We start from the raw sequence: 23,833 nt of genomic DNA on the forward strand, positions 1-23,833 counted from the left end.
CCAAGTGCTTTCAAGTACTGTAGAGCTAACTTACCGCACGATGGAGACTGCAAGGGTATCAGGTGCGTCTTGTCTTGTCTTCTTCAGCTCAGAAAGAAACTATGCGGGTACTACGGGCGTGGTTACGTCCCGTCGCAAGGGCACAGCTCATTAATTTCCCCTATTGCTAAGCGGTGGAGCCGGACGTAACAACGGGTCGTAAGTCCGAATGGTCGCTAAATAGGTCGGTCGTTAAGTGAGGAATACCTGTATACTGGCTTAAGTCTATCATTATCTATTTTTACATCTTTGCTAGCAGGGTCTCGTTTATTTCTATGTAACATTTTTAAATGCTATTTACAACACAGCATTGATGTTATATATGTGTGCATGTTTTTATAAAAATGTATTATATTATTATATTATACATTGCGACTGTGTTGGTTTTCTTATAAATATTAAGGTTTAGGCCATTATCGGCGCTGTACTTTTTTTTGTTACAACCTAGTTATCCACCTCCAAACAGGAAAAAATCCCCTGATTACTGCATTAATTAGTAACAAGGCTATTTATGATTATAGTACTGCAGCCGATCATTAACATCTATTTATAGAGCGCCACTAATTCTGTAGCGCTGTACAGAGAACTCACTCACATCAGTCCCTGCCCCATTGGAGCTTACAGTCTAAATTCCCTCACACACTGGTGTATTTAAAACATAATCGGAGCGGCCGAGAAGGATCCTCTGCCTGCTTCTCCTCCGCCAGAAAGTCGTATGCAGATTGCTGTCCCAATCGCCCCCCTCTGGATCCGCTATTGGGGTAACAACAGCAAAACAAATACTCGGGTATTTCGATTATTGCTGCTTTTCTGCATTTCGTTTGCAGAAAGCACGGACTATAATGGAAAAAAATCTGTGCTTCAGAAAAAAAATACAAAACTGATGACTAAAGCACAGATATCTAGGCACACAGTACCCCAAAAGTTTGTATAGATGTCAAACCGACCCATTTTCACCCTGGATGACTCCGATTCTGACTTACTGATACAGTGTTTGTAATGTCAGTAACAACATGTTAATGGGTAGAGGAATAGAACTCCCATTTCATAGCAATTTTCTCCTCGCTTAGTAATCTCCTAGAAAAACCTGCTGCCACCCAATCCATAGAGCAGGTCTAGCTAACCTGTGGCTCTCCAGTTTTTGTGAAACCACAAGTCCCAGCATGCGCTGCCAGGATATAGCTTCACAACACCTGGAGAGCCAAAGGTTGTCCAGTCCTGCCGTTGAGTATCTTCACCTTCTATCATGCTTCCAACATGGTTTCTGTAAAGGTCACAGTACCACCATCGTCCTCCTAAATCTTACCAATGATAACTATACTTCCATGGATTCAGGCATCCTTACAGATGCTGTTTTCACTGAGTTAACAAAGACCTTTGATTTGGTAAACCACACTGTTCTTATTTATAAACTACGCACCACGGGCTTTTCAACACATGTAAGACACGGATCTATGGGATAGGAGAGATGCTGTTGCTTTCAACTCTGCCACATCAGACTTCTCCTCCATTTATGTTGGCGTATATGTTGAATAGATTATGATTAACGATTTTGCAATAAATTACTTGCTATGTATTTACTTTATACATTTCAATAACTACAGTATATATTTCTCCATACCATACTTTAGGCCCCTTTCTTCACATAACCGTGCTACCTACTTTCCCCCGCTGTCCCAGAGTCAGTGCTGAAACTAAATAGTTGGAGATTACTCCTGAAATTCTAAATGTAAATATTTGTATGTATCTGTTAAAAGTTTCTTCAGTCCAACCCCTTTACGATTTGTATTTATTCAGAACACAGTTAGACAGCAAAGTATTAATACACAGCGATTTAAAGCCAAGACCATGCTTTGAATTTTTTCCCCATGAAGAATATTTAACACATTTATTAGCAGGATTAAGGGAATTTCACACACAGGGTCCTAATAATGAGGGAAGGGGCATTATTGGGGATAAGGTCCCAAACCTAAAACAAAATGATTTTTCCATCTGGTACAGCTACACTTATGTTACTGGCCAAATGTCTCAGCGTGGGGGCAGTCTCCTGTTTCCACAAGAGGGCTATAAATCGATTTATCTGCTTTCACGAGATCTTTTAGCATCAGGAACCAGACTGCAATTGGGGTAAAATACAGTAAAATGAGTCATGTCAAAAAAGAACCAACACTTTAAGAAAAAGAAAAAATTCCCCCAGGCAGATTTGCAATTGACCACATTTGTTTAATGTGCCAAGCAGTTCATTCCAGCACGTCAAAGGTCTACACATGGACTTTCCATGGAAAAACAAATCTGTACAGTAAAATAGAATTTTAAAAAAAAATAATAATTCTGACTTGTTTCCGCACCCTCTCATCAAATATTACTCCCAGGACCTTTTGAATGCTTTACGGCAGTTGATTCCAAACTTTTTCAGTTCAAGGGACCCTTAGGGTCTCCAAAAAATTTTCAAGGCACCCCCTAAGCCAAAATAATTACCAAGCAGTCCCCTGCCTTGCTTATCACTGGCCCTGGCCACGGCACCCCAGGGAGACTAGGCACACAGTTTGGGAACCACTGCTTTAGGGAATAAAGTGACTGTGAAAATTGGTTAGGAAATGTAAATTAGGGGATTGAATCGCTGGCATTCAAGACAGTTTTGTTGTTCAGTTCTCATCTAATGGTTAAACAGAAAATAAGTATTTTAACTAGAGATGCTCAGGCTCAGTTCCCCGAAAATCGAACATACTCGAACTTAGCAGATACTGTCGCGCTTTTTTGGATTTGAAAACGAGGCAAAACGTCATTGTTACATCTTCAAATCTCAGGATTTTTGGATTCGTTTTTAAGATCCAACATAACGGTGAGTGGGAGGGAGGGCGGACCCCCATTTTTCTTTTCTGCCACTACTGTGTGCCAATGTGTCCTAGATGTGCTAGGAACTGCCGTGTGTTTGTGTCATTGCTCTGTCGCTTACCATCCAGCCAGGTCGCTGCAGTATTTGTCCGAAAGTGTATGAATATAATATTGTGACCTGTGAGGTGGTCAAAATTGACTGCAAATGACTTAAAATAGTGTTATTGAGGCTAATAACAATGTAGGAACCAAAAAAGAGCAAAATTACGTGATTTTAGCATATTTTAGTATTTTTTCTAAAAAATCCAAAACACACGAGGGTGGTTTTGCCAAAACCAAAACACGAAGCTAATCCAAAACCACTTCACGGGGGTCAGTGAGCATCTCTAACTTTAACGGATATACATAACATGGGAACTATCACATAGATTCCGATTCAGAGTGGAACTGCCGCCAAATATGACATCCTGGGACTTGCAGTTCTTTAAGAGATGCAGTACAAGTAGGATAAGATCGATAGCTGATGAGTCTAGTACCCGGCTCAGGTGATCTTCCAACAATTTTTAAAAATATACACAGTAAATAATTATGTAATTTAAATTAACTATCAATACTCCTCTTCCACTATAGCCTAAAAGTTTTGCAATTTACTGTAATTAAACAAATACTGACCGTTCCTCTGCAGGTCAACCATCGTGCTCTCAGTAACCTTCTTATTAGCCTGATGACAATGTATTCATTTATGCTTTAAATTAAGGTGGGCATTCCCTTTAATGTAACCATTTCCACCGTGGAGGGACCTGAAGTTACCTGTCGGATCCATGAACAGCTAAGTAGGGTTTGCAGAGAACATTAAAGCTTCACCCCCTTTTTGTGAATAATCGCCAAGAACTGCCCAGAATGGATCCAGTAGTTTCTCTGACCCAACGCAAATATACCAAGGAGAAAACTCCAAACCCTATTCATGTTACATATTTTAAACATTATGTCACTAAAGCAGCTTTCTAGAATGAGGAACTGCATCCACGTAGCCGGCAGTGTAAGCACAGAGTCCTTGTCACACTATTGTATGAACGCTACCTGCTGTGCTAGTGTGACAGTGTATAAACGCCAAATGTGTGTCCGTGTGACACTAGCCCTATGTGCACTATCCTGGTATAGGCTCTACAGACATAAAGTCATCCCATGCTGCTGCTGTTGCTTTGGGGGATAGCAATGTAAAAAATAATTTTCTGTTATTAACACATTTACTCAGAATAAATTAGATTATGGGTAATGTGAAGGTTAGAGGGCCGTCTCACATGGTCCCTATAGTGTGTCAGGCTGTCTGTCACTGCTTTACACCACTTGGAACAACAGAATGAACAGTACAAGGGCTGGGGGGCATCTGCCCCTGGGCTGGTCCCATAGTGGGCAACCTTGGGCTGGGTCACTGGGCTACCTCCATTTTTTTCCCCTTTAAAATGTTATGGCTGCTGAGCAGACTTACTCCCAGGCTAATATTTGCCAGCCAGTCCTTGGAGCAGTATATGGACATCTTAACTCAATTTAATTCTTAGTACTTTAAATTAAAAAGGTAGTCAGCCAATGGTTCTCCAGCTGCAGTCAAGCCAATGGTTCTCCAGCTGCAGTCAAGCCAATGGTTCTCCAGCTGCAGTCAAGCCAATGGTTCTCCAGCTGCAGTCAAGCCAATGGTTCTCCAGCTCTAGTCAAGCCAATGGTTCTCCAGCTCTAGTCAAGCCAATGGTTCTCCAGCTCTAGTCAAGCCAATGGTTCTCCAGCTCTAGTCAAGCCAATGGTTCTCCAGCTCTAGTCAAGCCAATGGTTCTCCAGCTCTAGTCAAGCCAATGGTTCTCCAGCTCTAGTCAAGCCAATGGTTCTCCAGCTGTAGTCAAGCCAATGGTACTCCAGCTGTAGTCAAGCCAATGGTTCTCCAGCTGTAGTCAACCAAAGGTTCTTCAGCTGTAGTCAACCAAAGGTTCTTCAGCTGTAGTCAACCAAAGGTTCTTCAGCTGTAGTCAACCAAAGGTTCTCCAGCTGTAGTCAACCAATGACCAAGATCCAGTATTCAATGCCAGCCAGAAGCTGGCAGGATGTGTCAATCACATCTGAAGAGCCACTGGCTTCTATAGTTAGAACGGGCCCATATGTACAGCACTACGGAATCTGTTGGTGCTATGTAAATTACTAATTTGTTCTAGATCCCTTTAACCTTACACCCCTATAAGAACAGACACCATGTGTGTGTCTAGCGCTCTACATTTTTAAACAACTGAAAAGGAAACCTTGTCAAATAGATGTAGCGTTTGAATTAGAGACAATTTATTAAACCAAATCAGTAAACATCATGTGTACCAAGGATGCTCTAAACATCCACGCAGACACTAGATGGCGCTAAAGAGGTAGATTTAATGGAGACGGATACAGAAGAGATGTGAAACTCACAAGTCAACCCGACAGCAAAACAGCTACAAACTTCCCCATGGATTCGCTGTTTATGTTATTGGACACACAAGAACTTTTTCATCAGTTTTCGTTTTGTTTTTACAAATGTAAAGTGTCAACATCACATATTAGTCTATAGGACAGTGCGCACTATTTCTGCCGCAGTCTGTCCTAGTATTTTCACGCTGTTCTTTACAACTTCAAAAACACCCCCCGAAAATATACAGGAAATAAAAACACTCCCGTGTCCAGGCCGTTTTCCTGCAGAGGATCGTTACATCTCGTGCTGATCAAACTTCGGTAAATCTAGCAACAAATAGACGTCACTGTCAAATGATCTGTTTAGTCTCTAAACTTTATCCAGAACAGCAAAGTAATGCACTCATTCCGTACAAAATAACTGAGCTTACAACGAATATGTGAAAAGGTGAATGACGTAAACAGAAGACAGAACAGATCAGGTCTGTGACAAAGGAACATTTGACTGATGTCAGTTACAACCAGCTGAACCCGTCTTTTACATTGGGACACAATAATTATTACCTCTATAACTTGGTCCATATTTTAAGGACTTTCCGGAATGAAAATGTATCAGGTTCAGGTTGTAACACATATTAATGTTCGATTGTAAATGAAATCAAACTACTGCTTCAAACTGAATTAAAACAATAACAATGTAGTCCTTTAGGTTCTTCAGGAGGTGCTATAAATAATAATAAAAATAAAGAAAAAGGACATCGGTTCGGCTCGGGGTGGACTAGAGCTCGTCATGGTAGAAGTGCTCGTCCTGAAGCTGTCGCCCATAGTCTGTGGCTTCGCTGGTTAGGAATATGTCTCTGTTTTGTAGTATCTCCTCTTCGCTCAGTCTCCTGTCTCCGTCCTTGTCAATCGACTCCACCAAGTGATTTGCCTACAAGACAGAATGCAAAATTTCTACTAACATAATAAGTTGTTTTATAAGAAAGTGCCGATCCGGTCAGAAACACCGGCATGCCAGAGCCAGCAGGTAGCTACTAGGAATATTGGGGGGAATTCAACTCCATGGGAGGAGACGCCAGACATCACCACCACATCCGGCTGACCTTATAAATGAACGTCTGTGATGTTACATCGCCGCAGAGCGCCGTCATCCAACAATTCTAAGTAGCAGGAGGTGTAAGGGGCATATCCTGGTCACAGACATAGGTGGACAATCAGTTACTCAGGCTGAGCGGCTCTATCACAGCCTGTTGGGTGATCGCACACACAAGCAGATAGCGATCATCTCCACAAGTGGTGATTTGGGGGAACAAAAGCTGTAATATCGACCTCTTACCCACTAGTGCTTTATGTGACTCAGATCAAAGGACTTTACCTCTTCCTGTGATACTCCAATATTGTTTGGAACAATCCAAGACAGTAATTCGGTCGGGTTGAGCTTCCCATCGCCGTCCTTGTCATAATCATTCACAAATCGGTCTCTCTCAACAATTACCCACTGCGGATCTTCAGCAGCATCTTAACAACAAGGAGAAACAATTAATGGCACAGCTCCGCTAACAAACAATGGAGGGACACGTTGCTTACAGTCTGATACCAGCCCTCCTTTTATCAGTCACCCATCTGCCTCCCTCTAGATGTAAAACAATACAGTCCCTGCCCTTACTGTGATATTAGTCCATAGCTTACAGGTCGTCTTCTCAGAGATCTGGAAGGAGATGTCAATGCCTAATTATATGAATAACATTGTAGGTGCAAATACTTTTATTTTCTTGCATGTCTTTACATTCACCCAAAGGGCCCATCAGTAGCGCCCAATATTCAGCACCTACCCAGTGTGAGGGCAATGATGGTGGATGACTATTGATTAAACGGTTTTCCACACACATGGACATTGGTAGTTGTGTGACATATATTTATCATGTGGTAACTAGAGCTCTAAGACTAATTAAGAAATGACTATATCACTTATGACCGAAAAATGTGGATATAAGAAAAGAGCAAAACACATGGTCAATAGATCCTTTTTCATAATAAGCTTAATGTGTGGCCGGGTGGAGGGTGCAGTAGGACATGTGACCTGGCCTGTTATTTCCACATACAATGTTGGCTTTTGTACTGACAGGGAACAGTGACAGATGTCAGCAAGGCAGAGGCATAAGGAGGTACAGAATGTACTGCCCAAGATGGCACTGCGGAGAGGGAGGTATGGTGCCCTGGTCATATACCGCAGCTCCAGATCAACCTGAAGTCCCTGCTACAAGCGTGGCCAACCTGTGGCTCTCCAGGAGTTTGTGAAACTACAACTCCCAGCATGCCCTGCCAGCTATCATCTGGCCTTCTACTGCCAAAGCATGCTGGGGCTTGTAGTTTCCCAACACCTGGAGAGCCACAGCTTGGCCAGGCCTGCTCTACTTTATCTTTTTAACCAACTCCGTACAGGAGATAAAAGTCAATATAGGTCTCATCTGACACCACCTGCAACAGCTGTGTGATCTCATCCCAGCAGATACGGGCTATTTAATCAATATAAGGCTGACAAACTAGAAATCGTCCAAGGGACAAGATGTGCTTCATGAGCTTCCCTGAGAAGGCAGAGGGCAAACTAGCACAGCCCAATTTATGGAGTACTGTCTGATGACAATTTTGGGACAGAGGCCTGTACAGCAGTATCCTATGTGGTGAAAGCCCAAAAAATGACCCAACTTCAGAGGTACAATCAGGTCCCGTTGTGGCGTGACTGCCGAGAGACAGGGGCACCCTGCTTTTTGCCACCCCTCAAAGTTTACGGCAATAACTCCTTAGAGCTCTCCAACTCCCCCCACCGTGGTCCAGAACGGTAGGAGTTAAATAGCTCATGCTGCCCCTGTCTGTCTTTTATCATACATCACAAGCAGCGGGACACTAGGCTAGATACTAATGAGAGATTATCTGCAATGCAGCAGGGACCAAGTACAGTAACATGTATATCTCCTGAGAAGTCTGTATGATTTCACTATTACCCCAGAGTATAACCATGTAATATGTACAGCTGTCATTGGTCAGGTTATGATCTCTGCCGAGACAACGTTTAGTAAGGTTATAAATCTCATGTGATGGAATGTATGTGGGTTAGAGAAAAAGGTTACAGTGTGTTCTTTTTTTTTTTTTTTAAACCTACCGATTTTATTTGTCTACAAGACACATTTTAATGGTAGTAAAGTAACAACTCTCAAAAACTTATGGGTGACCTCATTATACCATTCAATCCATACTTTATATTCAAGGGGGGTGTCCCTACTAGTATAAAGCAGCACCTTCCCAGTTAATGACTGTGGATACAGATCACCGTGGCAGATGTTTGTGCCCTATAACTTAACTCCCTTTTGTCTATAAGTGGAGGAAATGGGGCCGACTGACATTGTAACAGCCACAACTTCCTGACCAGAATCCCCATGACCCCTGCTGTGATAACATGTGGCCCTGAGATACATACCTGCATCCTTTGTGTATTCACCAAGGTATTCCTCTAAACTAACAAAGTCATCCCCATCCTTGTCATGTTCTTCCAAGGCGCCTTCGATAACAAAGTCCTAAAATAATGGAAATATTCACTTGTACAATGAAAAAGTATTTTGCTTAAACTTGTCCCTAGAAACCTCCCGAGTCTGACATACAGGCTGAGTGGTTTGGATGTCACTGGAGATCAAGCAGAAAGCCCCAAATGATTTCTGGTGGCCGGAGCAAGCGTTATGTACAGCGCTGCATAATATGGTGGCGCTATATAAATAAACTATATCAATAATAGTAAAAATGACACTGCATACAGTGGCTATAAACAGTATTCATCACTATTTTATGCGAACAAGAAAATACTTGCGATGTCTACACAATTTTCATATATTTTTTCAATACAATGTTCCCTTACCATAATAAATGTAAGAGATAATTCAATAACAATGAAGTAGGCCACATTTGTGGCATGCTACAGCCCCTTGACGTGGGGGTAACTCTTCAGGCAGGAATGTGCCACTAATTTTACCTGCAGTTTTGACCAACCTGCGACTGAGACAAGTGGGTCTGAGCTGTGGTCTAACTTTGCAGCAGAGTGGGTTATAGATGAGAGCTGGGTAGTGGCAGAGGGAGAGATGAGAGCAGGGTATTGGTGGAGGGGCAGGGAGTGGTGAGAGGATAATGAGAACCAGGGTAAGACAGAGCGGATGATATAGGGGCAGAGGGAGAGATGAGATGAGAGCAGGGTATTGGTGGAGGGGCAGGGAGTGGTGAGAGGATAATGAGAACCAGGGTAAGACAGAGCGGATGATATAGGGGCAGAGGGAGAGATGAGATGAGAGCAGGGTATTGGTGGAGGGGCAGGGAGTGGTGAGAGGATAATGAGAACCAGGGTAAGACAGAGCGGATGATATAGGGGCAGAGGGAGAGATGAGAGCAGGGTATTGGTGGAGGGGCAGGGAGTGGTGAGAGGATAATGAGAACCAGGGTAAGACAGAGCGGATGATATAGGGGCAGAGGAACAAGGCAGGGGGATGAGGGTGAGAGATAGATGAAAGCAGGGAATGAGGAGCAGAGCAGGGTAGAGAAAGGAGCGAGTGGGACTGAGAGCAGGGACCTTCCCCCTTTCTGGCACCTTCCTTTAGTATATTTATTGCGGTTGTGGACAATTTTGGACCTTACCAACATATAATCGGTTTCTTCGGGATGCTCAAAGTCTGTAAATTCATTCAAATTCAATCCGGAGATGTTATCTCGGTCCGCATGATCAAAGCGCTTCTTGTCCTTCAAGTGAATCTTTATGGAGACAAACAGTTTCATTTTACTGGGCCATTCAATCACTACAGTAGGTAAGACAGAGATTACTATTATTACTACTGTAGCTAAGGCACAAACATGAGCGTTTCCAACAAATATGTCTACATAGAAACAATTTATATATAAATATGAATGTATGCATGAATGTAGACATACCACTAAACACAAAGACCTAATAAAGCAGGATACTTTTGCATACTTATTAATTTCAAGTATTTTGGGAACCCATGTAATTCTACCACTTAGTTGAAAGCTGGCACCTTACACGCAGCTCTAGGGGCTTAGGCTACGTTATCAGTTCTCACAGCGATTGCTGCCAAAGCACCAGCAGAACGTTATTACATATCTTATGCACCAGAGTAGCTCTAGGGTTGGCCAGGAAATCCTTCGTCAGTGACAGTTATTGATCTGGTCACACTGGGGTTATTGTGAGATATGTGGATTGACCAACTGCCGGTAAGATATCCTATTATTACAGCGATATATGCATATTGCCTAGTGTGACTTTAGAGACAGACCCTTATGGTTAGCAGTTACAATAAAATATAATGATCAAATTAATTCTCTGTAATACTGTTCACATCAACAGTTCCTAACCTGCCGGAAAGATTCTTCCTCAACGTCTTCAAGAACAATATCTTCAGAATAGTCAATGATACGATCGTACATATGCATGTTGTATTCTTCCCAGGTAACAATCCCATCACCGTCCATGTCAACTTCTGCAAACTGTTCCTTGGTGTCTTCTAAGACATAATGCTTGAAGGCCTTCTGAATCCACAAGCTGAGCTCCTCTTAGGAAACAGGAAAGAAGGAACACACAAATGTAACATCCGTGTGTGTCACCAAGGAGACTTGTATAACTTTACAGAGGGGTAACTGTCCACTATGCAGGGCATTTGCTATACTGTGGGATTAAAGGGTGGGTTTGAGGCAAGTTTTTTTGAGCAGCGGTTACCCAACACGGGACAACACCTTAAAGATCATAAGTGCTTGATACGAGCAGAAAGTTGATTTACCTTCAGTGAGATATCCATCTGCGTTAATGTCAATTTTTTTAATGATAGATTTTAGTCTTTTCTGCTGTTCTTCTGGACTTAGCTCAGCAAACTCTTCTGCTTCTTCCTTCAAGAAAAATAAAAAAAGTACAAGATTGATTTAGACGCCCTGTAATCAAGTTTCAAATAAATCTAAATGACTTGGAACCAACGTTACAACGTAACAAAGTGTTGCTCTCTCTGACTATACCTCTCCTCCTAGGAACATCTTCTTGTCGTAGTCACTGTCGTGTTCCCCGTTCTCGTAGTGGTCGTCTGTTGGAAGATTGGAGGATCTATGCAGGTGTGATACACCGAGGCTCAGGCACACAGACAAGAAAACCACTAATGTATTCATCCTCACTCTTGATGGAATCACTGTAACAAGGTTCAAGTATTAGCCTACTTCATGTTGAAGTATCACTATAAGTCACTGTGCTATGTTTAAATCTCAGGGTCACTAACAATCCTGTCAAATTAAACACTCTCACTAGGAATGTTTCCAAAGCTACTTCTAGAATTATTTTAAACCTTTTATTTTTCAGAATTCTCTCCAGCCTGGATCCCTGGTTATCAGCAATTCCATTCGCAGAGAGCTGCTTATGTGATGGGGATGACAACTCTGGATTCCTACAGACAGCCAGGGAAACACTCTGTACTGAACCATTGCAAAACTCAGTCAATGTAATGTTCTTATAGGCTCAGCTGGTATTTTAGGTTCATAACATTTTATGTCTGTGAGGCAATACCAGTATTTTCTATCACGCTTGTTTTATATCTTGCTGTAAAGCTACTGAGTGACACCATTGCAGTGCACCGAGTCACGGTTAGAGGTTTGCACTACCCCATTATGACCTCATTGTGCTCGGAAGCGCAAGTCTTTAGCTAAATCGCTGCACAACAAAGGACTAAAGTGGCAGTATACTTTGTATTAACATCTTGTGATCCGGTTGTAGGATACATCAAACACATATAAGCTGGCCACAAGCCAATCGACAGCATCATTGTCCAGATTGGCCAAACACGGCCAGATACCCTCTGGAATACATCCAGCTTCTCTCCTTTACTAGCTCACCATCGCTCACACTAGTGCATGCTATATAATACATAAGGAGTAGAAATGGTCAGCAGGCATGAGCAGCACGGTGGCTCAGTGGTTAGCACTTCTGCCTCAGAGCACTAGGGTCACGAATTCCCGACCATGGCCCTATCTGTGTGGAGTTTGTATGTTCTCCCCATGTTTGCGTGGGTTTCCTCCAGGTGCTCCGGTTTCTTCCCGCAGTTCAAAAACATACTAGTAGGTCAATTGGCTGCTATCTAATTTACCTTAGTCTCTGTCTGTCTGTATGTTAGGGAATTTAGACTGTAAGCTCTAACGAGTCAGGGACTAATGTGAGTTCTCTGTAGTGGTGCTATATAAATAAATAGAGGATGATGATGCTAGGAATGTATGTCATCCTGATGCTATTTTATGATCTATGCTACAATTCCTTACCTGTAACAAAAATATATTATATAATAAAACTAAAACAAAGCACAATACTGCAGTAACTGCACTTTAACATGAAAGCAATCCACAGTGACATGACCTGAAAACCACTGGTAATAAATAACAGAAGAAAGAATGACTAACATTCTGAGCCTCAGTTAATTATTAACACATGGAAATCATATCGAGCTCTGTAAAAGATCATTCCCACTTGTTCATCCAAAACGGTTTCCACCAAAGTCAGGTGAAAATAGACCCCACAATTTCAACACAAACTCTATCTGGTAAAGTCAGCTCGTTTATTAGTGCAGATTACATGTGTTACGCATATAAACAAAATGTATTAGAAACTCTGTCACAGTCACTATAATCAGCAGGGGGGAAATTACTCCTGGTCAGAAAGCCACACAAGAACCTCACTGCTACCAACTACTGCCATAGATAAAAGTAGTGAAATGAGCAACAGATTCGACTGAAGATAACTTTCCTTTGCAGTTAAGCTATTGGGATTTGCTAATAGTCACCCGTTTCTGCTGCTGTTGGGTTGCAAAAGCCTAAGAGCAGCAAATGGATATAACCCAACCATATCAGGATAGCATATTGATTTGTATCGGTGTCTGCCCATCCTCTTCCATATTGGTGGACTCTTTGGCCCAACATTGGACAGGTCGAAACTGAAGAAAACGTGGTCACTCCTGGGGCTGAAGTAACTAAATCACTCTCTAAAACTAGCCTTCTCCCAAGACAAAACCATACTGTGCGTACAACTAAAGAGAGACTTGCCTGGTGAATTAAGCGGGATTATCCTTTGCAAGTCCCAGGACAGATCTGGCCACTATGGCTATAGGATCAGATACTATGAGGTCCAAGAAATATGATCAATCAACGCTCGCACATAGGTGGATAACAGTCATCAGCCTATCAAAAGATGATCATTTTGGATCCACACACCCGCGATTTCTGGCCAAGTTGGTCTAAAATTACAAGATTGGCTGTGTGCATGGACGGCTTGATATCTGGAACTCTATGTAACCAATCTGACGCTGATTGCTAATGCTTTAACTGTAAAAAATCTTGCCACATTTGTAGATCAACCTTTATGTACGATAGTCATTTTTGCGAATCCTTCCTGATCAACGTAAAGTCAACAAAATACTCTTATCGGGGGCGATCTGTTCTCTTCAAAACGCTTGAGTCTTCATTTGTACACTGCTGTCCGCATCCATCATCGGCTGCTCACTTTGAGCGTGAACAATGTGACTGACCAGTGGAAGGCATAGAGAGAAAATAGCAAATATTTCCTCTACTCCTCTCACACTGTCACCCTTCCCACTGGGCCATGTAGTTTGAGGCCAGTGACCAGGTGGGAGAGACAGGGAAAGGAGGCGCTACGGAATATGTTGGCACTATATAAATGATTATGATGATGTTGGGGGCTAGAAGGTGACCTCTTTGCCTGCTGTCACTAGAATGATTCTGTCTGACCCAAGGCTTTCACCTTGCCTCCGGGGAGCAAAAATTAAATATCCCCCTGGGAGGGGCCTGGCCTGTTTCTAATCAACTGGATGTTTGTAAGATAACACTGTTACAGATGAACTGTACTTTATAGTAACACATATTGTGTGAAAACATTTTTCACCATCACCCAAGACAAGAATCAGTAGCAAACATTATTAAAAAGACAGACGTAAGACTAAAATCATGAAAGTTTCCACCTGGGAAGCCATAAATATCCATATTACCTTTTGAACACAAGATATTCAGAGCTATAAAATTAGCAAAGGAAATCACTACTTACTCATCTCGTGTTCTGTAGGAAATGCGTGGAGACTATTACACACTACAGGTACAATGTCAGAGGACAATAGACTGGACCCAGTTAAGACACTCCTGAGTTACAGAAATTAAAGGGAAAGGACACCTTATATAAAACTAGATTTCTTCACAATAGTTTTTTTTTTATGTTTGCTTAATAAACATCTAATTCCTTCTATGCAGAGAATTCATTTCTCTCCAATTCAGGTTTCAGCTGAAAAAGTATTCCTTTGACAAAAGATGTCAAACTAAATCCAAACCCTATTTTGCACCCTGAAATTAACCCTTCCACACAATGAGGCGTCACTAAACATAGTGTCATACCACAGATTGACAATAACATCATAGAGATGGTGAGGAAGATCCCGCTCCTGTATAACCCTCATCCCCTGACCAATGCTGTCAGAGTATTAGCGGATGCAGCAATATAGCCAGGAACAGCTTCTTGTGGATATTGGCCCAGCTAAACACTGCAAAATATTACAGGAAATCCCAGCTTCGGTACAAGGAATTTCCTCCTGGCAGCCAGGTCTGGCATCATAGATGTATCTTGTCCTGGCATGGATCTAATAATCATCTCTATTGTGGTAACTAACAAGATCCAGTTCGCATTGGATCCGATAGTAATAAAAACAAGGGAGCCCAACCTCCGTTTACCGACTGCCAAGAAAAAATAAATACATGCCCATATATTTGCACAAGCTCCTAGAGCAGGTGATTTTCCAGGCTTCTCTAAAGGGCATTTTCCTGCAGTCTAAACATTTTTTTCACTCTGTTAAAGCCTCCTTGGCAGGCCGGGTTCGATAGTAGAGAACCTTTGCCTCTTCAGCCATTCATCCAAGAGTCTCATATCTCCAGGCTTCATAACGCCTTCCTCCATATCTCATATTGTGAGTAGGATCTGAATTGAAATGGGAAGAATTTTGGTGGCCCCTTGGCGTGACCGATATATATATATATATATACACACACACACATACACATATATATATATATATATCTATCTCACATATATACACACACATAAAGGGATCGCAAAGTTTTTCATTAATGCTGCATCGTATCTTTACCAGTGGTATTATGTCCCAAATAGGCTCTGCAGCATCGTCCCTGAGGCATTGGACGCCTGTTGGAAAAATTGTGATGTTTGTCGTGTGTCTGGTGGAGGTGCCCTAAATTTCAAACATTCCGGAAAGAAGTAATTTCACAGCCACCAATGTTATTAGTCTACAGATCCCACATGATTGGCAATATATTTTGCTTCCCCTGCTCAGCCCAGACTTCTCCAAACCTGCCCACAAGCTGCTCAGGCACATCACGAGAGCTGCAACATGGCAAATAGCGGCCTCGTGGAAGAAAAAAAAAATCACCCCCCCCCCCCACCTTCATTTCTGTGGTAACCGTGTGTGCCACACACATCAAATGGAACATATCCTGAAAAAACTCCTCTGTATCCGTACACAGAGTATGGGCCCTGTGGACATCCTTCCACTAACAACCTCTACTTGATCACTAAATCGTAACCCAGTTCTGAGGGCAGCAGGGCTAATTACGGAGCTATGTGGGTGAGGAGAGTTCCTGGCGAGACTGAAATAATGTTTGGATGAGGCATTTGCTTAAGTTAACGGCCACAAATTAATAGGACATAAAAGACTCCTTTTAGGGCATTATGAACAGAGGTGGTAACCCAGCATTAGGGCTAACACCCTACAAGTCTTCTGCGACAGAGGTACATAGCTAGTCCCACACCTCCACCTCTCAGATCTTCCAATAATGGACCAGTTAACCCCATGTGGGAGCCCTCATTAGCCTGCTCTCTGCCACCAAAACATACTGGCCTGCATCCCCCACAAACTCTGATCATGGTCTCGCATGATCCTGTTTATACAGTGCCTATATAAGCTGTATGAGTTTGCCACTAGCTGCCACTCTGAGGGGACTTATCTGAGCTGTAAAGGCCCAAAGAGATTTAAAGCTGTGGTACATGGTATATGCTCTCTTTACCTGTCCAGAATTAGAGCAACTTCCGATAATGTCCAAAAATGTCCCATTATATGCCTTGTCAATGTACAAAAAGGTCATAATTGTCTGTCTGCCCTGAGCCCAGGCTATACGTTATTGCTGATCTACCTGCTGCAAATACCAACATACCCTGGATGCTGGACAACAGGCTGCAATCGTCTTAGCCATGCAGCATCAGCTATTTATATAGCGCCACTAATTCCACAACATGTATGCTTTTCATAAGTTTGACCGATATATATCAGATTGCTGAGAGGCTGAATTGGACGAAGCCTTTGTTCCTGCCTAACTTCATCATCAACAAATGTAAGACGAGCCTATAGTATCCTGTATCAATCTCCTATTTTCCACTGATTGAAAGCTAAAGAACAATACCTCTTTGTCTACCTGTTAATACCCAGTCTTGTTTTATTAATGTTTGTTCCCATAGTATGCTGGAGCTAAATAAATATTAACAATAATTTCATGTTTATTCAAGGATTAAGCAGAACAAACTTTTTTCTCAACTAGATGAAGCACAGAAGGTTGTAGGCTTCTCTCCTCCGGGCTGCTATCCTTAATCCTACATATCTTGTCTGCTGGTTATTTTTCTGTTCTAATTCCACTTCAGAATACCGGTTTGCCTACCACTTAATACCCAGTCTTGTTTTATTACTGTTTCCTCCCAATTTTATGTTTCCATAGTATGCTGGAGCTAAATAAATGTTCTCTCCTTCCCCTACAGAATCCTCTTCAAACTCCTTACCATCACTTACCAGGCTCTCTCCCAGTCTCCTGCCCCCTATATCTCTAACCTCCTCTCCATTCACACTCCTGCCCGCTCCCTGCACTCGGCCAATGATCGCCGCCTCTCCTCAACTCTGATGACCTCTTCCCACTCCAGAATCCAAGACTTCTCCTGTGTGGCCCCCCTTCACTGGAACGACCTCCCTCGCTCCATCCGTCTCTCTCCTAATCTGTGCTCCTTTAAACGGGCACTTAAAACTCCCCTGTTCCTTAAGGCCTACCAACCATTCACTTAACCCCCTCATCTCCTCCGCTCGTTCCCCTCTCCTCACGGCCCCCGTTTTCTCTCCCCCATGCTACAACTGTCTCCCTTTGTACCTGATATATGTTAACCCTCCCTTAGGATGTGAGCTCGTATTACCAGGGCCCTCTTCCCTCCTGTCTCCTCACCTGTTCTTCTGCTCCATCTTTACTGCATTAGTCTGCCTGGAGTTTCTGAAGTATTGGTATTTGTTGTTTATTGTTCAGTACTATTTCACCCTGTATGGTCTACTGTTTGTGCTGTGTACAGCGCTGCGCAAACCTTGTGGCGCTTAACAAATAAAGGATAATAATAACAATAGGTTCAGGATTATCTATTGTTTTTATTTGCGCTATAATTCAAAATGCTTTTTGACTGTTAACCCACCATACTCTCCAATCTCCTGGTTACAGTCCCACGGTGGCATCGACCATTATCAATACAGGAAAGTTTAAATTCCTTACATCCATTGAAACGGCCAATGGGGTAACAATAGTCCGAGCACGTCAAAAACATGCACTATATGGGAGAGTAGTAATAAGAAAACCATTGTTGACATAAACATACATGCACTTTCTGCAGCGGATTACAAAAGCACTATTCCTACTGATAAGCAAGGTGGAGAGAGCATATGCGGATGTTCCTCTGTTTAAGGGACTGGAAAATTTGTCAAAATAAGACGGTAGAATGGATGAAGCAAAATAAAGTAAAAATGGTGGAAAAAACTTCCTGCAGTCTACAAGAGCGCTTGTATTTCAACAGATTACCCAAAACATGCAGAAAATACACATTGAAGTGGTTTAAATAAAAATAAAAAAAATCCATTTATTGGAGTAGCCAGGTCAAAGCCCAAACATCAATAAAACAGAGAATGTGTGGGAAATTTGGAAAACTGCTGTTCAGCAACAGTCCTTATGCACCCTGACAGACCTCAAACAATATTGCATAGAAAGAGTGAAATCTGCATAGTCCAGATGTGGAAATAGTGCCAGTACCAAGTTCTAAAACAAAGTGTGCAAATACTTATCAATTATTGTCTGCTCTTTATTTGCAATTAAGAAAGTAATTTTATTTAGTTTACATCAGTGATAAGAATTTCTCTATAAATCAATTTAAATTCTATGAGGCAAGTAAAAAAAAAAAAAAAACGAGGGGCGATATTCTGCAGTCATTGCATTTCATTTGGTTAGAAGATTCACTTGAAAGTACATACACTTGTTATATAGTGGAAATAAATACACCAGCTTTGTTCTTTTTATCAACAACCCTAAGTGGATGCTAACACGGATTTTGTAGCTTTCTTTATACTTTGTGCATTCCTGCATTCTGCGCTGTCCAACATTTAATCTAATGTATTAATCCAAGCCACATTTCCACAGGATATATCATTTTTCTCAATAAATGACATTCCTGTTTTGTCATTGCTCACAGTGAAAGTGTGGTATATTTCCCAATCAGACATCCAATGTTGTCATTCATATAGGAAACATTACCATACAGCCTCTGCATCACTGAGAGCAATCTCAGTTTTCTAGGAAGTACAAAGTTTTCTGTTTGCAACAATTAGTAAAAAAGAAAGTGAGAGGAGACAGAGATCTTATATTGGAGGAGGATGTTTTACTTTTTACTGGAAGTGAACAATTGCTAAAAGCATATTATGTTGGAAACACAGAGAATCTGCATTAATAGATAACAATTTGTTAAAAGTGTGGTCTTATTACTCTATTAAAGGTGAATTCCACCCAAAACGTTTATTTTACAGACAGACACTTCTAGATACACACTAGTTATCTTATTAACATTTACCTAAACAGCACCAGCCTACTCATCAATGCTTTATAATTGAGCAATAGAAAATCACTCATAGGCACAATTTATTAACAAAATGTCACTGGAGCAGCTACGCAATACTCAGCTGCCTTGGCCAGGAGAGATAAGGTCTAACTTTCTACTCCAACGGGTCAGTCTCAGCGTATATGCACATGCATGACCCAGCTAGTCTGTCTGTGCATGTGCAGCGGCACTGAAAGACCAGACTTCATCATCATCATCATCATCATCATCATCTATTTATTTATTTATTTATTTATTTATATAGCACCACTAATTCCGCAGCGCTGCACAGAGAACTCATTCACATCAGTCCCTGCCCCATTGGAGCTTACAATCTAAATCCCTTTACACACACAGACAGAGAGAGACTAAGGGCAATTTAATAGCAGCCAATTAACCTACCAATATGTTTTTGGAGTGTGGGAGGAAACCGGAGCACCCGGAGGAAACCAACGCAAACACAGGGAGAACATACAGACTCTTCACAGATAAGGCCATGGTCGAACTCATGACCCCAGCGCTATGAGGCAGAAGTGCTGACCACTGAGCCACCGTGCTGCCCAAACTTGTTTTTTTAGATCCACTAATAAAACACACACATATATAATATAAAAATATGGACAAATATTTTAAAGATATTGAATATTATTTTTTATATATATATATATATATATATATATATATTCAAAATGATTTATTGAATAATAAAGCATTCATTTATTCTGTTATCATCCTGAGATAGCGGTAACAGAACAAGGATTGTAGCAGGCCTTGCACCACCGCAATTCTTGTTAAGTAGGTTCCCCAGGGCTTTGCAAAGAAAAGCTATCACAAGCGGTCACCCATTAACAGATTGGGAGAAGCCCTATTGCCACCAAAATCACCCGTGGGTAGGAGGGCCAGGCTCACATGCCTACAGGAAAATAGGAATTTGACATATAAGGTTACGTGCCAGAGGTTGTGTATTTATTTAGCCATATATTCGATTATAGTAGTAAAAAAATTTTTGGGACAGTAACCATTTTAAATGGGCTTGTTACCACGGCAGCCTATTTTAAACACAGGACGAGTGTACATCTATTAGACTGCTGAAGAACATTTAAAGATTTGTTAAAACTGTCTGTTTATCCCAATAAAAAATAGTCACTCTCTTTATACCACCAGAACCTGACAGATGTCTCTTCTCACTCATTTACACAGATAGCACCACTGGTACTTGCACCCAGCAAAGGACCATTATCACAGACAAAGGTAGATATGTATACAATATTGACTTATATATTTCATGGAGACATGCCCTAAGTGGTTTGTTACAAAATACTCTTGTGAATGTAATACAATGCAAGCAGTGTAGTAATAGAATAGAACAATAATTCAGCATACATGGTCCCTATGTTACTTGCATTCAGTTTAATGGACTTCAATAGCCATTTGGATCAAAGAGAAACAAAACGTGGCGAACACGCAGGTGTAAATGAACCATAGAGGGTTTAATTTTCCATTAAAAAAAAAAAAAAATTAAAATACAGGTAGAAATGACAGTGCTGCATGTACCAGTATATCAGTCACCAAAGCAAAACAAGGAAGCAATACAGTCCATGGTACTTTCTGGGAGATGTGAAATGTAAATCATATTAGTCAATAACTTGAAAGCTTAATGCATATTGAGAGCAATATATAAAAAGGGGAAATTACATCCGCTCTAATGCATAATTGTAATTCTATTTGATATATGCTGACTGTTGAAAAAAATGTTCATTTGTAAATAATTTAAAAGCCCCCTGGAATGTGTGCGTGATGTCCAGGAATTCCACTAGTAGTGTTTATATCCTTCATGCTGTTGTTTATACAGTATACACATAGTGCACCCAGCTGATTTCTAAGAAATGTCATCTTACCATAGACTGGGAAGTTAAGATGTGATTCTGCAGCTGCTGGTGAACTACAAGTACCACCATGAATTTACAGTCAGAGTATACACACACGGCACCCAGCTGATATCTATTGACTGTTTTCACACAGACCAAGCTTAGACAACCTGTTGCTCTGCAGTTTTTGTGGAACTATAAGCCTCATCATGGCCTGTTAGTGGGACTTGTAGTTCCACACAAGCTAGAAAGCCACACAATACTTTGCTCTACACTACTGTTAAGCTTGGTACTCATCTATGCAATTATCGGGCAGATCACACAATTCACAACACTGTGATCAGATATTGCAAGAGTGTGTAGGCTCCCACGATTATGTTTTATTGTACCAAAGCCCATCGCATCTGTTGATTTGGTTTTCCGAAACTTCCTAAATATCATGTTTAACAATGGAACGATGTTGGGCAAATGTGGAAGTGATGACGTGTAAGGTGTGTACACGTGAATCGGCAAGCTCATCGGGAATTTTAACTGTTGGTGAAATCGTTACAGAAATTGCATAGGTGTGTACTTAACTTAACTACAGTATTAATCAAATGGACAATGATCACTAGCATGGGATGCTGGAGGCTGTTCATAATGATGAACGTGTGACTATAAAAGAAAGCTGAAAGTAAAAGCAGACAGTGTGCAGAAAAATATAATGCAATATTCACGAGATGGAGCAGGTTGGTGGCCCCACCCTCAGCAATAAATTTTATTTTCCACACTAACAGGCATTGTTTGCAAAAATTCCAAATGCTGTATGTGCCAATAAATCAGTCACCAAAACAAAACAAGGAAGTAATACAGTTCATGGCACTTTCTGGGAGATGTAACATCTAAATATTAGTGAAAATCTTGAGAGATACGAAAAAGAAAATTAAATCCCTATAATGCATATTAATTATATTTGTTACATGTTAAAAAATAGTGTTAGTTTTTCTATTATAAGAACTTTACAGCCACCTTGTATGTGTGTGTGTGATGTCCAGGAACGCCATATATCCTTCAAGCTCTTGGTTATACAGTATTACACTGCTGATTACACATAGTGCACCCAGCTGATTTCAAGGAAGTATCCAGTCTTCCCATAGATTGAATTTAGGTAAGATACTGTTCTGCAGTAGCTGGTGACTACAAGTACCAGTATATCCTAGAGTATACACATAGTGCACCCAGCTGATTTCTAGTCTCCAGTCTTTCTACAGACTGGACTTTGGTTAAGATGGGGATTCTTCAGCTGCTTATGAACTACAAGTACCACCATAACCTTACAGCCAGAATATACACATAGGGCACCCAGCTGAATGCTAGTCTCCAGTCTTACCCCAGACCTATGCAAGATGTGATCCTGCAGCTGTTTGTGAACTACAAGTACCACCATGACCTTACAGCTATATATATATATATATATATATATATATATACATATATATATATATATATATATATATATATATATACACACACACACATACACAGGGAACCCAGCTTTCTATGAAGACTGCCTTCACACAGACCAGGCTGCAGCAACCTGTTGCTCTGCAGCCTCTGTGGAACTACAAGTCTCATCGTGCCCTGTCACTGGGACTTGTAGTTCCCTACCAGCCAGAAAGCCCCAGAATGCTTGGCTCTGCCCTACACTACTGTTACAGTGTTATTGGGGGCTGCTCATGGCGGTGACCGTGTTACTGTGAAACAAGCCGACGATGTGCGGGGGGAAAAAACGTGACGCAACAGTCATAAGATGGCGCTGGTTGGTGTCCCTACCGTCAGCCATATCTCAGAGAGCCTCTTTAGTCCGGCCTACTCCCCCTCAGCGCTCTCACTACTGAGCCACATCAGGCTCTAGTGACGCACACAGCGCAGACATCACCATAACCCCCCACCTACCACACCGAGCATAACCGCCGCAATTACGTCATCACGCCCGGCGTCAGACACGCCCAAACCTGACTGCAGTGACGTAAAGTCAAGCCGTGCCGCCTGCTGATTGGACGGGCGTGGTTGCTGCCGGGGAGCGCGCGCACTGCGGCGGCGGCGGCGCGCCCTCTAGAGGAAGGTGGGGAGGGAGGGGACGTGCCCGAGCTGGCGGCGAGCTCTCGTGACCGCGCCTCCTGCCTGTGCTCGCGCGTTCTTTGTTCTCTGTGTCTGTGTGAGGGGAATGTAACCGCCACCCACAGCCTCAGTGATGTCACGACATAGAGACTGTCAGGGGGGGCGCACAGTGGGAGTCCTGACATTTCAGTATCAGTTATGTTTCGCAAGAGAATAAAGATTAATAAAACAAAACATGTTTACTGAGACTGTTCCTCGGGGTAAAGGGGACATTGCTGTCATTACTGACTGAACATCTATGTTTAGTAAATGTATCATTTGCCTCTTTCCTAACTAAGGAAATATATTGTGTGTCACAATGTGCTGATGAGAATAAAGTACATTACATCAGCTATGAGGAGGTGACATGAGCTCTGTATACTGCCCATCATATTCCTGGACCTGGTTGGGACACATTAGTACAAAGGAGAGCTGAGCCCCCCCATCTGCTCCCCCAAAAACACCCTCGATCTGCTGTGCAGCCTCTGACGTCATG

The 23,833-nt window shown here is 41.9% G+C and overlaps 1 protein-coding gene across 1 annotated transcript; it reads right to left on the bottom strand.

The window, feature by feature from the left end:
- Positions 1-5,263: 5,263 nt before the first annotated feature.
- On the bottom strand, positions 5,264-23,127 carry RCN2 (reticulocalbin 2). Its single transcript, XM_075189973.1, has 8 exons — positions 23,011-23,127; positions 11,356-11,522; positions 11,127-11,232; positions 10,705-10,901; positions 9,973-10,086; positions 8,774-8,870; positions 6,674-6,816; positions 5,264-6,229 (listed from the first exon to the last, which is right to left on the bottom strand). Exons 1-8 carry the CDS (start codon positions 23,018-23,020, stop codon positions 6,077-6,079), a joined length of 987 nt encoding a protein of 328 aa, XP_075046074.1. The 5' UTR covers positions 23,021-23,127; the 3' UTR covers positions 5,264-6,076.
- Positions 23,128-23,833: the final 706 nt, after the last annotated feature.

This window comes from Mixophyes fleayi, chromosome 11, assembly GCF_038048845.1.
Source record: "Mixophyes fleayi isolate aMixFle1 chromosome 11, aMixFle1.hap1, whole genome shotgun sequence".
In the NCBI taxonomy this organism is placed as follows: Eukaryota; Metazoa; Chordata; class Amphibia; order Anura; family Limnodynastidae; genus Mixophyes; species Mixophyes fleayi.

Coding starts and splice junctions, on each gene's coding strand:
- RCN2 (XM_075189973.1), bottom strand. Junction 10,902..11,126: donor AGATGGATATCTCACTGAAG/GTAAATCAACTT, acceptor CTGTTTCCTAAG/AGGAGCTCAGCTTGTGGATT. Junction 6,230..6,673: donor TTGGAGTATCACAGGAAGAG/GTAAAGTCCTTT, acceptor TCTGTCTTGTAG/GCAAATCACTTGGTGGAGTC.